This window comes from Cydia amplana, chromosome 15 (genome assembly GCF_948474715.1).
Source record: "Cydia amplana chromosome 15, ilCydAmpl1.1, whole genome shotgun sequence".
NCBI lineage: Eukaryota > Metazoa > Arthropoda > Insecta > Lepidoptera > Tortricidae > Cydia > Cydia amplana.
Window position 1 is genome coordinate 1620312 of NC_086083.1, and position 17722 is coordinate 1638033.

Here is a 17722-nt window from a genome sequence, read left to right on the forward strand (position 1 = left end):
CATACTCGTCGAAACAATTTTTTTGTTTTATCACAGACTTCCCATGGCCACCTGCTGTCTCCATCATCTGATCAGCTTGATGGTACCATAATATTGTATTGTCACCCGACTTACACACGTACCTATGAAGTTTCAGCTCAATTGGATAATTGGAAGTGGGTCTAATTTGACTCCAACAAACATACAAACGAACAAACATTGCAAGTTAAATAAAAGTTTATAAAAAAATGCTTGACTTGTCGTTGGCCAAACGACTAGACTCCACGCCACCTGGGCGCCGAAAAAAAAACTTAATTTCAAGATGGCGCATATCATCGCATCTCCGCATGCGGGGGCGAAATTCCTGCAGCGAGCCAAAACTCGAGATCAAAATGTTTACGTGCTAGTAGAAAATTATCAACACATTAAACAAATTAAGTATCAAACGAGACTATCGATCGGCCGTGTCTGATTTTTAAAGTACCTACTCTCGTTCGCTTTGAAGCGTTTTATGAAATATAAATGATATTTAAAAAAGCGAAGAGTGATGGAGAACATGCATTTTAAATTCCACGAGCAGGGTTGAGCTGTATTTATTGAACTTTTTTTACATTTTAGCACGGTTTCATGCCGTATTTTGTCTGAGATACATCTTACACTTACACTTTTTTGTGATCTTGTATTGTTATGCTAAAAATAGAACTGTAATTTGTTTATATTACTTGGTTACAGTTAGTTCAATACGGGTAAGTGTAATACCTATACACGTAAGTGTGGCTGACTTTCACATTGGCTCCTATTTACACATAGTTTACTGTTTATTACGAGTTCGTACATTTGCTACTTGAGTTTTGTGACAAATGTTAAGAACTCGCAATATTTAAAGTCTAATCAATATGTATATTGGCGGGATGACCTCGACGCCTTTGACAGGAACTGGTGGGAGACGGGTCAAGACCGGGATACGTGGATGCCTTTGCCCAGCAGTGGGACACTCTAAGCTCATATAAATAAACAAATAAATAAAAAATAAATCAATATGTAAACAGGCCCCAATGTGAAGGCCAGCCTCAGTTAAGCCGAAAACACACTTATCCCACGTACGCAACGTATGCAATTATGACAATCTGAACCCTGAAAGTTGTATGCTTAGAACCATACTTGTCATGCGCTGCGTTGCGTATGACAAGTAGGTATGTTTCTAAGCATACAAATTTCAGGGTTCAGATGTCATAATGCATTGCATACGTTGTGTACGTGGGATAAGTATGTTTTCGCCTTTTTTCCGCAGCCACACTTACCCGTAATGAGCATACAGTAATTACCAACTATAAGGCGAAAACACACTTATCCCACGTAGGTACGCAACGCAACGCATGACAAGTATGGTTCTAAGCATACAATAAAGAGTTTATACATACATACATTTCAGGATTCAGATGTCATAATGCATTGCATACGTTGCGTACGTGGGACAAGTGTGTTTTCGCCTTTATTCCGCAGCCACACTTACCCGTAATGAGCATACAGTAATTACCAACTAGATTACATGTCTAAAATTACGACTGACATCGGAACCCACTCTCTTGGAGCGCCTTCCCTCTTATCGCGCCCATCGACGCGGCTCTGCCAATCCATGGCTCATTGTGCAGAAATACTCCTAGCCTTTTATGTGCTTAGCTATTTGTATATTTTAAATAACATCACTAGTTTCTATGTAACTACATAATTAAATGTAACCTTCGGTCGGTCGGTTCCAGTTTTATAATATGACTAGCGACCCGCCCCGGCTTCGTACGGGTAAACAAATTATACATAAACCTTCCTTTTGAATCACTCTATCTATTAAAAAAATCAGCATTATAATCCGTTGCGTACCTAGTTTTAAAGATCTTTGCATACATAGGGACAGACAGACAGCGGGAAACGACTTTGTTTTATACTATGTACAGTGAAACCTGGATAATTGCAATCTCAAGGGACCGGCAATTTTTTGTCAATTAATCAGGTTTTTCAATTAAGCAGGTCGTGCCAATTAACGAGGTTCAAAAAATAATTGTGTCAATTATAGAGGTTTTCATTAATAGAGGTTGCGTTCTGACAAATTGCTTTTATGGTGCAAATAACAATTGAAAGAAGATTTACAAGCTTACATTCTGGGTTTCTGGTCCATATATTTTGTAACTTGCACTTTTACACTATATTAATCATTACTTTATTTTATTATAGTCATTTGGGTTTAAAAAAAAATCCCTTGAATTGTAGAAGAAAGTTTAATTGGAATGTAAAAAGCATACTATGTTTTTGATTTAATCAAAACTATTTCACCTACCTCTACCTCTGTGATAGATAGCCAATAAATAAATTAACTTCCGGATGAAGATTTAAAATAAAATTATCATTGCTATTAAAATATTGTTTCTGCTCTCTACAAGTCTACATTTTTTCAATTACAGAGGCAATAAGTAAGACTTGTTTCAATAATAGAGGTAATGAGAAGAGCTAAAGTAATGGATTTTTTTTAGCACAGTGTCAATTATAGAGGTCTTAGTTGCAATGTGATCAATTACAGAGGCAAAATTCCGAAAAGCAATTAAATCTAAATTGCAATTATAGAGGTTCTAAAATTTCAATTATAGAGGCCTTTTGGTCTCAAGGTACCGGGACCGGACCTTTGGTTGCAATTATTGAGGTTTTGCATTTATCCAGGTGTCAATTTTAGGTTTGACTGTAGTAATATGATTATGTTGACCCACATTCTCCTTATAACTCTTATAACACCGATTTTTTTGGTTTGTAGTGGCTAAGACAAAAAATCATAAAAAAACCGGCCAAGTGCGAGTCGGACTCGCGCACGGAGGGTTCCGCACCATCAACAAAAAATAGAGCAAAACAAGCAAAAAAACGGTCACCCATCCAAGTACTGACCCCGCCCGACGTTGCTTAACTTCGGTCAAAAATCACGTTTGTTGTATGGGAGCCCCACTTAAATCTTTATTTTATTCTGTTTTTAGTATTTTTTGTTATAGCGGCAACAGAAATACATCATCTGTGAAAATTTCAACTGTCTAGCTATCACGGTTCGTGAGATACAGCCTGGTGACAGACGGACGGACGGACGGACGGACGGACAGCGGAGTCTTAGTTATAGGGTCCCGTTTTTGCCCTTTAGGTACGGAACCCTAAAACCAGGGATAAGATTTTTTTACAGTTTTCATGACGATTTTTTTACTTTTAGGCTTATCTGGGTCAATCTTATGCAGTCAGCAATGTAATATAGACGAGACTTTCAGTACATTTATGACTCAAAATGACAAATACTTATACGAGTATAAACTTTGACGATGATATACAATAAAATTAAATAAACTAAACTACTTACATGTATTATAAAACTTAAAATAATCTTATAAATAAAAAATCTTAGTAATATGTAATAATTATTTTGAACATACATGAATAAAAAAGTGTTTATGATAATAAAATAATAATTATTTTTCAATCTTTCATCAAAATAGAGTCTGCGGTCTGAAATACCTCGCGCAAGGCTAAGATGGTCGGCTCTTAATCATTTGTCACCATGCTTGTCACGTTCTAAGAAATATGTAAGTGTGAAAGTGACGCATGGCATGACAGGTGATAAAAATACGACCATGATACATGCTGGTATGCCGAGGGTTAATACTTACAGGAGAGAAAGGGAGAGAGCAGTTTTTCGATTCCTTGAGAACTAACGAAGTCGCGGGTAAAGACTAGTGAGTAAATAAATATGTTGCTGTTGCCCATTATCAACCCACATAAGATTAAACTTCTCTCATATCATCTTGTTAATTAATTTACGATGCGTGCTGTTTTTTGTCATCCAGCATCATAAAATTAAGATCAAAGACGTGGCATAACTCTGTGTCCGTTAACATTTTTTTCGCGTACATAATTAAGTTTTTTCGGATTCGTGCCAGGTCTGGTTGGCTACGGCTGGTTTACTTTATAGTGGGGGAGGAGAGTAAAATAGCATTTTAGATATAGATGGCGCTTTTCTATATTCCATACAATACATCGGACCATCGTAAATTCTTCAACCAGAAACATCCCTGACACTCACAAAGCTAATCCATAACTAATCCAAATCGAATTTATCGCCTGTCCCTATGCTTGTCACTTTCGCATTTACATACTTGTTAGAACGTGACAGGATAAAAATGCGACCGTGCTTGGCCCGCTGTAAGTAACATCTAGCTAGACCTCAGACATTCATAACTGCACACACTACCGCATCTACTTTTGCAAACATGTCACACTGGAGCTGAACCGAGTAATGCATTCAAACAGTGTAAATCTCTAACTAAAGGGAAATATTTTATAATATTACTAGGGATAGAGAATATTTAATTAAGCGCCTGTGGCCTAGCGGTAAGAGCATGCGAGTTTCAATCCGGAGGTCGCGGGTTCAAACCCCGGCTCGTACCAATGAGATTTACGGAACGTATATGTACGAAATATCATTCGTTATTTACCAGTCTCTTTTCGGTGAAGGAAAACATCGTGAGGAAACCGGACTAATCCCAATTAGGCCTAGGTTACCCTCTGGGTTGGAAGGTCAGATGGCAGTCGCTTTCGTAAAAACTAGTGCCTACGCCAATTCATGGGATTAGTGGCCAAGCGGACCCCAGGCTCCCATGAGCCGTGGCAAAATGCCGAGACAACGCAAGGAAGATGGTGAGAGAATTTTTAACCAGACCCCTAAGAACCATGAGATCCGCATCAAAAATGGGGCATTATCTATGAAAAGGGACCTTATTGTCGATGGCGCTTACGCCGCACAGCGTCGCGCGGCATTATATTTATATCGGAGCATCGTTAATAATGGCGTAAGCGCCATTGACAATAAGGTCCCTTTTCATAGATAACGTCACAAATGCTGTTTATGCGGTAACAATCGGCGGCGGGCGGTCCGCGGACTATTTATATGCGAGCGCCTACACTTTACTATTCATATTAGAGATGAAAAAGATAACCAACTGGGTTTTATTTTAGTTTTTTGCGGGTTTTTAGCCGGTCAAATTAGTACCGTAAAGTCAGGTAACTTTAGCCCACAACTTGCAACTATGGTCCAAATTCAAGTTCCAGTAAATTAATACCGTGGAATGGGGTGGTTACTTTGATCAATTTCAAAATTAATATTTATTTATCTCCCCGAATACGGAATCTAAAAATAAATTAAAAAATGACAGTAACGGTTTTTGCTCCTCTATCGATTTCACCAATAATGTTTTTTTAAATACTAATGTGTCCTTTGAAAAAAAATTCTAAAGTGGTGATCAACTTTAAACTTAATTTGGGGTTACTTTGATACCCCCCTTTTTTCGACGGAATTCGATAGTAACCCCTATAGGGACTAAAACTTCAAAACATTACAAAAAAATCCGTTCGCAGGTTTAGGATTTATAAGGATTTTATTGCCTTTGGGGTTACTTTGACAAAAAGAAAAAAGGATATCTTAGAAAAAATCAACAGGTAATAAGCATAATTGAACAATAAAAACCTATCAAAATTTATTAACAATATGTAATAACAATACGATGATGTACGGATGCTTGGCGTATCGACGGCCTGCCTTCGACCACTTCTGTCACAGCCCGGTTTAAAACTTTTTCAGAGTAGTTCCTATATGCTCAGGCATTATTCTAAAATAATAATACAAAAATCAGTTAAAAAACCTTCAATATCTAAATAATCTAAAAAATACTATACATGGTGTTCACGAGGAATGCGAAAGATTTTACCCACGAATTTCTGAGGTCTAAAGAAGGAAAAAAAAAAAAGAGTTTAGGTCAATTTTCAAGGTCAAGTACCTACATTAGAAGTTATACAGTCTATTAAAAGTACACACAACTGATACTTGCATATTTAATTTTTAATTTTTTTCCGATCAGTCGACATGCTTAATCCCACGGACACAAATCACTAACTGACAGTGACGTTCAATCTTGCCAACCGTATAAAAAAACAATCCACAGGGTGCGTTCAGAAAGCGTAATATTCGAGTTTGAACACGAAGTAAAGTTTTTATCAAAGTAAACCCAGGATTCAAAGTAACCCCATTCCACGGTAACTTAAGTATCTTTCAAATTATGTTGAGTATATAATATAGAAAAAACCGGCTAATCTCCGGGTTCCGTACCTACCATTACGCAAAAAACGGCATAAAAATCACGTTTTTTGTATGGGAGCCCCACTTAAATAATTATTTTACAGTACATATGGGGCTACTTTTCCGCACTAGTGCGTAAAATAGCACTTTTCGTGCGTATGTCGAAACTTTAAAGTGCCATATGTACTGTAAAACGTTGTTCGATACACGTGCGAATAGGTAATTCGCAACTCGTGTCGATTTAAAACACTCCCTTCGGTCGTGTTTTCATTTATCGCCACTCGTTTAGAATTTCCTCTTTTTCGCACTTGTATCGAAAATAACTATTCCTCTTTTTGGTATTTGTTGTTATAGCGGCAACAAAAATACATCATCTGTGAAAATTTCAACTAGTAGCTATCACGGTTCATGAGATACAGCCTGGTGACAGACAGACAGACAGGCGGACAGACAGACAGAGACTTAGTAATAGGTACGGAACCCTAAAAAACGTGACCATTTTTAAGCTTCATAGTGCATGGCCTCTAATATCATTGCTCTTTTGGTCGCACTTTTGATAATTTGATAGCAAATTGTAGATCTAATAGGATGGGACTAGATACAACACTTTGTGTGAAATTAACCCCTTAAGTATATTTGTTTTTGTTTTTCTAAAAGGATAGTCTTTTCAATCAAGATTTTGGGTGCTTTGCAAGCTTTGGTGTCTCATCAAATACATTAATGGGTCTCTCACACGACCTTGTTTAACCACTTCCTCGCAAAATCTCTACAAAGTGGCGAGACCACTCGCCCTTGTCCTTCCAACGATTTATGTGGCCAATTCCTGTGTTTGGATAACCCAAAAACATTATTTTTAGTGGAACCTTGAGCAACATTGTTTAATTGCTCGAAATAGGCGATCGGGCGAGCAATATTTATAGTTATAAAGGAAAACATTACACTCACCACCTGTTTTAGTAACAATAAAGGTCATATTCCGACAACACTTCCATAGTGACATAAGACTTTTTGGTTGTGTTAAAAAGTCAGCTCGTTCTTAAGGTTAGCAACGGAAATTGAACCCTACTTCTTATAGGTATGGTTGATTTTGGGATGGCGTGCGTCCAGGTGTTCATTTTTAACACCTGGGTTAGAGTAAACATCTGCAAGTATGACGGCCGCGATAATCGGTTAGATGTAAAGATAACACTTGCCTCGTTCGATGTTTTTCGTTAGAGACCCATCACTGCCGTATTCGAATTTCAAGATATTCACAGAGACGACACGTACTAGATCCATTCTAGATACGTTATAGTTTAGATTTCAACTAGTTCTCTTTTGCAGCGCAATTCGGGCAACCAATGTCACTTTTACGATAGATCGTGTTAGATATCTATTAGATGTGAATTAGATCTCTAAGTAATATCTTGTGGAAATCGTTCAAGAGTATCTCCAGAATCGCGGAAATGTCAAATTTGACAGGTTAGATCTTAAACATATCGTTATCGTATCTTGGCGATGTCTAAAAGATATCTAATAGATGTCTATTACATAATCCGAATCGGGCCCCCATACTTTATTCAGTACGGATATGATGGTCGCGTAGACACGCGACAGCGTGATAAAACGGTGTTCGTCACTTTCTATCCCGCGGTGTTAAAAAGTGACAGTTATATCACGTGGATAGAGCCATAATACGCCCGCAGAACTAGGTTCATAGTGTATTGTATTAATTGTATACCGTAATTTTGTTGGGTTGGTTTGTTTTCTCGGGACCCCAAAAATGGGATATATACTAAAATGGGTTTCCCGAATTTGTTTGCACGGACCAGGCATTGGATTATAGGGTGCAAAATTTAAAAACAGGTAGGAAGTTCCTATATCGATAAACTCAACTGTCGATGCTTATCTCATACCTAAACGAAGTGATAGAAAGTAATTTTTTGATTGTAAGGTCGCATATTTTTCAGCAAAATTATATTATCAAACAAAACTTATTGGAACAACCACATAAGAACTCTCTTTCCTGTCATATAAAAAATTATAACGTTATTTCTTACATGGGCCTAAGTTAATTGTTATAAGTACGGCAAAAAAACTAGTTTGTTCCTATTTTAGCTCATTTTCTCCTTATCTCCCATCTTAAATCAGCCCAGACTCCGCTCGGCAACCAATTCCAAGTTTTACCAATTTTCCTTATGGCAACATATTCGCAAGACCTTGCTCCCTGTTTTTGTATTTTAGTTTAAAAGTGTATGGTTTGAAACGGCGCCAAATCACGGAGAAAGTATTTTCCTCAAATATGTGGGTCACGCGTATTTACAGTAATTATCGGACCGTTACGTTGAAGGTTGTTGAAGATTTGATGGTCGAAAGAGGAAATAAAATATGTACATAACAGAAGTTTACATTACAAACACAGTAAGGACAGGCGTGGCTCACTCCGCGATTTCGTCGCGTGAGTCGCGTTGCTACAAGTACATGCGGCCCACACCAATTTTGGTTTGTTCCTGGTTCGTCGTATTCCTGTTTCGTCGTATTCCTGTTTCGTCGGATTCCTGATTCGTCGTAATCTGCTAAAAATGCTAGAAAAAGTACGATCACTGGTGATTACATTAAATCTTCATATTTAGGTAGTACATACTGGTTTACTGCACGACATATTTAATTATATTTATATAATTCCCACGAAACAAGAATACGACGAATCAGGAATCCGACGAAACAGGAATACGACGAAACAGGAATACGACGAACCAGGAACAAACCCCAATTTTGGTGTCAAGCCTTGGAACGGACGCCTGCTCGCCGTTTTCGCCACCAAGCGGTCATATCTGTTGTAATAAACGCGTTTTGTTAGTGAGTGAATCTTCTGTACCAAGTACTATTATTTATTCTGGATGACTAACGATAGAATGGTCCGGGTCCGGGCCGACGCGTCCGACAACTCGGTTTTCTATACGAAGCACGAGATCACCGATCACCCGTCATAGAAAACGAAGGATGCCTCGGTCCGGAGCGGATATCCGAACGGAATCCTTAAATATTTCAGGATGGTATGTATGTATGTATATACTTTATTGCACATGGAAACTAAAAACACGAGAAACATAGTTACAGAGTAAATTAAATACAAAAAAGGCGAACTTACCCCTGAATGGGATCTCTTCCAGTTAACCTTTGAGGAAACGAATAAAACAAAACAGAAGTAACGATGAATGACAAACAAAAACAATAGTATACAATCACTAAAATTAATGAAATGCAAGTTATGAATACACATTGCTACAAATGTTGTTGTGATTTTGTAATAGTATAGACACCGTCAAAGTAGCGATAGAGTCAACTCTATCCCTAGTTAAAAACGGTCTCTACACTAGATCTTGTTCCAAAACGAACTCACCGGGCGCAGCATGGTTCCATTTTTATCGCCTGTCACTATGCCTGTCACTTTCGCACTTACATACTTGTTAGAACGTGGCAGGCATGGCGACAGGCGATAAAAATGCGACCGTGCTACCGCCGCTGCACAGACTTTGCAATGACAAAGTGTAAAAATGTCAAAATAAATGACAATTATTTACGAAAAATTGACGTTAATAATGACACTTCCATTCCACACATTGTTTTGTCAAATTCTGTGTAGAATCGCGGCAATTAGGTGAATCACAGACATATCTTTTGAGGATGCCTGTGAAAAATTGATACAAGTTTCACCCAATTTACAACAGAAACACTTAAGTACTTACCTATAGTTTTATAGGTTGTTTTACACTCATTTTCACAATATGACATGTTTTCTTCTTTTAATATTCGTCACACATTCGCAACACTTACTGTAACTATTAGATGAAAGAGTATTTTGATTAAATAAACGCCACTACAGATTATGAACGCATAAAAGCGCCCACGGAACTTGTTCAATTCACTATTGATACATCTTGTTTATGCCTTGGTTTTAATATGCTTTCGTACAGCGTATCGTGAACACAGAAAGTGCACTGTACGGTGACCTTACACGTTTTATATTCTTGTTTTCAAACGCAATGTCAATGACACATGATTTAAACTTGTAAACAGCTTAAATCGCTTAAATGGATTCTTGATCATAAATCCATCGAAGAAAAAAATAAATTGTAACTCTGTAAGTGTACATTTTTGAAAACTTTACGTGCTACATTGAAGTGTGGATACGACGGTGGATAGGAGGCTTAAGAGTATATAAAAAAACGTCAAGATTAATTCAAACAATAGATCACGCCGGGACCTAAATTAATGACATCATTTAACCTTATTCATTTGTTTATTTTTGGGAGACCGATATTCTTTGTATTATGGCCATAGAGAAATATAGTAAGACAAGAGTGCTCACTCCATACATCAGTTCAGACATTAATTTCAGTGTCTACATCTAGCATCGAGTAGCGGAACTATCAGTACTGCTACTTGACAATAGATGTAGGACCGACCGGAAAGTCTTATCTCAACAGCATAAGACTTTCCGGTCGGTGCTACATCTATGTGCTTTTTAGTACTAAAACTGATGTATGGAGTGAGCACTCTATGTATTTTTTTCTCTATGGTTATGGCCTATTTCTTTTTAAGTGACGTCATATGTTAACATCATTTAGTACGTCGTCGAACGAACTGTTGAAATGAACTACTTTCACTCATAAACAGTGCAGTCCTGTATTAAACATTGTTTGTTTTGGATTGATTCTTATAAAAAATGGATTAATTGAGACCATAAAATCATCTATTCATTGTACAAATGACATCTGTTGAAACTATAATAGTAGTTTATGCAACAGTGATATAATAAGGGTTCTTAAAATTCAAGGGTCGAAGTTACAAAACGAGACGTAGTCGAGTTTTGTAAAAAAAGACCCGAGAATTTTAAGAACCAATTATGAGCTGTTGCATACATTACTTTTTCTATGACAGCTGCAGCAAAAAAAAAAAAAAAAAAAAAAAAAAAAAAAAAAAAAAAAAATTATAAAAAAAAAGAGATTATTAAAAAAAAAGAGTTATTATTAAAAAAAAAGAGTTATTATTAAAAAAAAAGAGTTATTATTTAAAAAAAATTGAGTTATTATTAAAAAAAAAAAAGAGTTATTATTAAAAAAAAAAAAAGAGTTATTATTGTAAATGAAAACATACCTCTTTCAATCAAGATGATCGGAACTTGTATCTTTAAAAAAAATAAAGCAGTTGTATTATACTCATAAGATGACTGCTAGCAGTCATCTTATGAGCCTATAGACAAAGCATTCAAATGACATTGCTTTAGATATCACTGTCAGTCATTTAATTGACACATTTAAGTGCTGGAGTAGAAAAACGTTTTAGTAAAACATTGTTCCGCTCACGAATAATAGTGTCAGTTCAATATTCATAGGCCGGTATTTAGTAAACAAATATAATTCAAAGGATCTTACCCGTACCCATCATTTACTAAACTACAACATATTTTTCTCAAAAACCCAAATATTTTACCGCTCGCGATTCACGTTGACTCACCGTCCGCGAATACAGATTTTCGGCATCGCTATAATATAATAAGAGTTGTATCGCCCCGGGTGACAATTGAACAGACACACAAAGCCACAAACACCTTTATAATCTATAGTCTATTTGTGGCCAGCCGGGAATAGCTGGGTAGGAATAGACGGCCTTTAGCGGACTATCTTTATCCGGGTGCCGGGTGCGAGTGCTTGTGATAGCGACATCTAGTGAGAGCTAGGAGGACTTCAGATATTCTATCTTATTAATCTATGAATCACACCGCTGCTTAAAAACGGAGACGGTACGGAATCGCAGTGACGCATCGTTTTTATTCCGTGCTTTCCTCACCGCTGCTTAAAACACGGAATCGCCGAATGTCACGATTTTGACACATGTCTCCCTAGTAAAGTTGTAAAGTTTACGGCACGTCACTGCGATTCCGCACCGTCAGCGTATTTTGAGTAGCGGTGTGGGTGGCACGCAAAAAAAAACGATGCGTCAGTGCGATTCCGTTCCGTCACCGTTTTTTAAGCAGCGGTGTGGTCGCACCTTTAGAATCTGTGCGGAAAGAGAAGAGTCGTGAAATGTATGGGGCCCAATACATTCCACGACTCATCTCTTTCCGAACAGACTCTCTCAGTTGATGAAATCCCCTACCAACGATTTCTCGCGATCGTAAACAATCGACTCCAATGAAAACTAATCATTAGAAGCAGCTAAGATATACGATCCATAGCAAACACTAAAAGTAGTATAAATGTTTTCTTTCTTTTGCAAAAAGACGCTAGTTCTGGTATAAGAGGATTATTTTCTTGCAAAACTATTAGCTCTGTACTTTGCTCTTATACCTATTGAGTATACTAGCTTCTACCGTCTTCGTCTGTGTGAAATAATGATGATGATTGACATAAACTGTCCTATGTCCATTCGGTTTCAAACTAACTTTGTACTAAATTTCATCTAAATCAGTTTAACAGTTTAAGCGTGAAGAAGATAACAGACAAACCGACAGAGTTACTTTCACTTTTATAATATGTCCTAGATTCAAAGCGAAGATATATTTTGTCCTAAAATTATGTTTCAGGCTACTGGTTGCAGGCCTAGGTTTCAGGTAACCAGATTCAAAGCCAGCCAACCAACATACAACAGTCAGCAACCAAGGTCCCACGTTCTATGACGTCATAGTTGCACGAGTCCATGTATTTCTGGCATATGCTCCTTCCACTCTCTGGACCATTCGCGAAGTATTGTATATATTGGTTGTGAGGTAGAGATACTTAAGGACCTGGAGTGGACGCAAGCTAGGATGCCTGTATTACTTGTATTGTTTTCTGTATTGACGTGAGCAAAAAGTATATTTGTATTTTAAGTTCTTAACTACATGCAATCGAAGGTTGTAATTATACTGGTCTGCCCTTGGTAAAGTAGGCAGAAATAATTTATGAATAACCTGTTTACCTGCTGTCTCGCCTCTCACTCGCGATATTTACAAAATACCGCCGCCCGTACAAAATCGCCTGTTGCTAATATTACGCGATTGATGGCCAATGCCGGTCCACTTTGTTGCTAGTGATTTTTTAGAGAATAAAACGTATAAAAAAACGATGGTAAGAAGACAAAGCCTCAGATCAGATATTAATTTTGAGAATGGTCACAATTGGGTCACAACGTCACAGTATAGATGATAATATAACTCTGCCCACCGTAATAACAACCCTGAGCGATGACAATATCTGGGCCCGGATGGGTTCAAATCCTGTAATATTTGTTCCTGACTTATGGTTGGATGTTTTTAGAATAGAATAAAATAGAATAGATGTAGCGACATAAGAAAACTCATTTAATTGTGTCTAATTATCATTCTCTTATTAGTCTTATTATGTTCTCAAAATATGACTAAGAATTCGGTCAGCACTCAGCACCCTTATCATACAAAGATAAGATGTTAATCATAAATTTTTTGTTTATGAACTTCTCTCCAAAAATATTAACAATCCATAGATAAACAATGCTAACTTATAACCACAAAAAACAGGAATTATTGTCTGGCGCGGCCAACGTTAATCGTAAAATAGCAATCGTTTAGTATCGTGTCGCGAAATTTAGTGTCTCTGGCTAATTCGCGAAGCTTGGAACTCATCCAGGGAATAACTCATAGTTTTGAAGGTCGGCGATTTGCAGCAAGTGGACAATGAAGCTGAACCTATCAAATCATTTTATTGTAATAAAAGCACTTTAGTGTAGTAAAACCACTCTACTATACAAAATACTGATTTAAACTTTCACGATTAGCTTTCTCTAGTGCGCAAAACGTTCAAGCTGATAAACGAGACCAAGTGCTGGTATTTCGAAAAACTCGCGCGGTTAGAAGATGTTGATGTCAACTTTAGCCAGTCTTCTCCGAGACCACAGGGACAACGCCGTCCTCGAAACATCGGAGGTAAATCTGAAACAGATACGCGATTAAACCCCGTTGTACACTCTCTACTATATAGACCAGGATCTCTAGAAGAGTGTCGTATGCATAATTGTTAGACCGCAGTTTGACTTTTGATCCTTGTAGTAGGGCTCCTAGGCTACAAGAAACCTGATGTTGCCGGGCTGAAAAGTGGTGCCGTTCCCCCCACCACCTCCTTAAAAATCCCATATAAAATGTTCATAATCTTCGAGATTCTAATGGTTTTAATTTATTTTTAATAACTTATTCGTGTTCAAATAAGCTGCTACAACATATATCGTGATATATATAATAGTTTGATGGAGCTGTTTTTGACGGTCAGCCCGGCAACATCAGGTTTCTTGTAGCCTAGGAGCCCTACTACAAGGATCAAAAGTCAAACTGCGGTCTAACAATTATGCATACGACACTCTTCTAGAGATCCTGGTCTAATAGTCTAAAAGCTTCCGACTAATTTAAAATGTCGTAGTCCTAAGCATGACTCACACTAGACCGAGCTCGTGCCGAGACGTCCGCCCGATGTCATTTTCTATGACCGCTGATCGCCGGTGATCACGTGTGCTTTCCATACAAAACGAAGCGCCGGAAGCTCCGGCCCAGTCCGGTCCAGCGTGAGTCTTCTATGGCAAAATATGCGGATATCTTGTCTTGACCCAAGTAATAAAATTCTTGTCACGTGGCTTTCAATTCTTGAACCGTTAGTGAGATTAAGTATATTAGTTCAATGTAGGTACCTCGGATCAAAATAGTTGAGAGTGAGTGTTAGACATATCAGGTTCTTGTTTCAAGGATTTGATATTTTTTCTGTGCAGCAGTATTAGATAATTAATGATAACGTCTTCCACAGAGTCGTCAACGGGCAGCGTGTTCGGCGTGTCGTTAGCGCAGTGCGTGGAAGCGGAGCGGGCGCTGCGGCGGCAGCAGCACGGGGGCTCCCGGGCGTCGCTGGCTTCCTTAGGAGCCCTGGAAAAGGGGGACGATGTAAGCGCAAGAATATATTACTCACCTAGATTAGTACCTAGATGGTCGCTCACTGTGCGGTTTAAGAGCAAATATCTGGGAGACCGAGCTTTGCTCGGAAAACATATAAAAACTAGAAAATGCGCGTTTTCCCAGAGATTAAACCTAGCTAGATCGATTTTTCGCCCCCAAAACCCCCCATCTAGCAAATTTCATCGATATCGTTAGAGCCGTTCCCGAGATCCCCAAAATATATATACATATAAACAAATAAATATATAAATAAATAAATATGCAAGAATTGCTCGTTTAAAGATATTAGATATCCTTCCCAGGGTCTCCGACTGTTAAATAAGTTCCCTGGCAAGGTTTTCTCGGGGTTATACAGTGTAGGGTTCTTCAAAAAAGGAGTATACAGGTTTTTACAGGGTCGCTATTGCGCAAGTCACACCCCTGAAAGCTTAGCATCCTGTGCTAGGGATGTGACAGTAGGTATCTCGTCCCCGAGATAGACTACACATAGGGATGTGTAGTCTAAGAGAGGGCTCTTAATACAGTGAGACGGGTAGTCGCCTCGTATCTCGCGGGCGAGATACTATCGCGCCACCGCCACTCCTGTGCTAAGCCTGCTGGAGTTGCAGACGTCTTGAACTTACTGCAGCTGCATGCTGCTGATGATTAGATCGATTTGTGCAAGATTGTCCCATTATTTTAATTTAATTTATAAAGCCGAATTAGCAAAATCACTCGGTATGTGCAATGCAATGCAAGACAGGTCCAGGTGCCCTCGCGTCATAGTTACGTGTCTTGGCTGCAAACGCACTGACTATTTTTGCCACAAGCTAATGCCAAACCGCAGTCACATATACACGACCAGCTTTACAAGACCTCCTGCACCTCCTAATCGTAAATAAATTTAAACTAGCACGGGTTTTACTATAATACAGCACGGGTCTTGGTAAAATGGTGTCGCAGCTAGACGAGGTAAGATCAGAAAATAGATGCATATACCGATTGATATCATTTTAATTCGTCAAAGTCGTCTATTGATAGCATTTTTTTCTATTTGTGGATGTCTTGTGATGTTATCAGACATTTTTATGGGCGTTCTGTCTGCATTCCCATGTGTAAGCTACAATCTATAGTCGTGATGAGACTTATCACGATTTATTTTCGGATATGTTTAATTTCACAACAATTTTTTAATGTACCTATAATAAAACAGGAAATGGATCTTATTCAGGTTCTATGATATTTTGGTTTAAAAGTTACCAGTCGCACGGTCGCATTTTTATCGCTTGTCACCATGCCTGTCACGTTGTAACAAGTATGTAAGTGCGAAAGTGATGAGCATAGTGACAGGCGATACAAATGGAACCATGCTGCGCCCGCAGTACTTATCAAAACATAATTCGGCGTAACTACGTCGACAAACGACGACCGAAAAGAAAAATATATGGGGGCGACAGATGGTAAGAAAAGTCACGTGACTGTTTCCATATACAACTGGCCCCGTAGCCAACATGCCAATCGCTAACGCTCCGAAGCGAACGAAATGCAACTGTCACTGTCACACTAATATGGAAGAGTAATAGAGAGACACAAAGCGATTCGATGGCGAAGCGATAGCGATCGTCACCTTGGCTAGGCCGCCTGTTTCGTTTGGCGTTTTTAAACAAACAAACAAACAAACAATAATTTATTTGCAAAAAAAGGGTAACGTTTACCGATTGTCATCTTGGCTAGGCCCCCGCTTTCTTAGATATCCATAGTAGATAAGTTAAACCACAGCATTAATTTAACGTTTGTGTCTATGCCAGGCAACATCTCCCGTTATTTGTTCGTTATCGAAATCAATTGTGGTAAATTTCAGGTGGCGGTGTTAAGAAGTAGGCAACCGGTGCCCGTTTTTCCAAAGCTTGTAACTTGTAATACAAGCGAAAGTCCCTTTCTAACAAAAGCTGTCAAAAAGTGACATCCGCTTGTATTACAAGTTACAAGCTTTTGATAAACAGGGCACTCTGGTCATCCATAAGCTAGACGAGTGATAACATTCGGTCAGTTCTGGTCACACCCACATAAGATTAGCTCATGAATCTCATAATCGACTTAAGTGTACTTGAACACACCGAAGATGGCGATATCATCATCAATAAATAAATATCCTTGCATCAGTGTGGATGAACCGTTAATCCGCCACGCAGTCGCACGCGCCGGTTATTTGCGTTCCTATTGGGCAATAACCAATGACAAATATCGGGTGACGCGCGTGTGACGTCAGCAAGGGCTTGTCGTGTCACGGTGATAAATGATAATCGCTTTAAGATGGTTGGATGGTCTTTAAGAATATTCTCAATATTCTTAAAGGCGTTTGGGCATAAATGAAAAAGCTAGGCATGCTTTTTGGTGCAGAAAAAATCCTTCATGATATTGATACTTTACGCCAGTAAGCAGATGCTGTCGCGTCACCCACGCTCCCTTGTGCATTAAGGGTCAGTTGCACCAACTACATTTGACAGACTGATCAACATCACTCGGCAGAGAACTATGAAAATTCCATTACAATAAAATTTAGCGAACGCTTTAACGGTGACGGGCGGGTTGGTGCAACCGACCCTAATTCGACCCTTCTGGGTAAAAAATAACGAACATACAGGCAAATACTAAAAAAATTATAAAAAATTGAGATT

At 38.4% G+C, this 17722-nt stretch overlaps 1 protein-coding gene across 1 annotated transcript in view; it reads left to right on the top strand.

The window, feature by feature from the left end:
• Window positions 1-17722, top strand: part of LOC134654443 (uncharacterized) — an 80037-nt gene that overhangs the window by 35389 nt on the left and 26926 nt on the right. The window contains exon 4 of the mRNA XM_063509889.1: window positions 14920-15053. Coding sequence (XP_063365959.1) covers window positions 14920-15053 — 134 coding nt within the window. The remainder of the gene's footprint in view (window positions 1-14919; window positions 15054-17722) is intronic.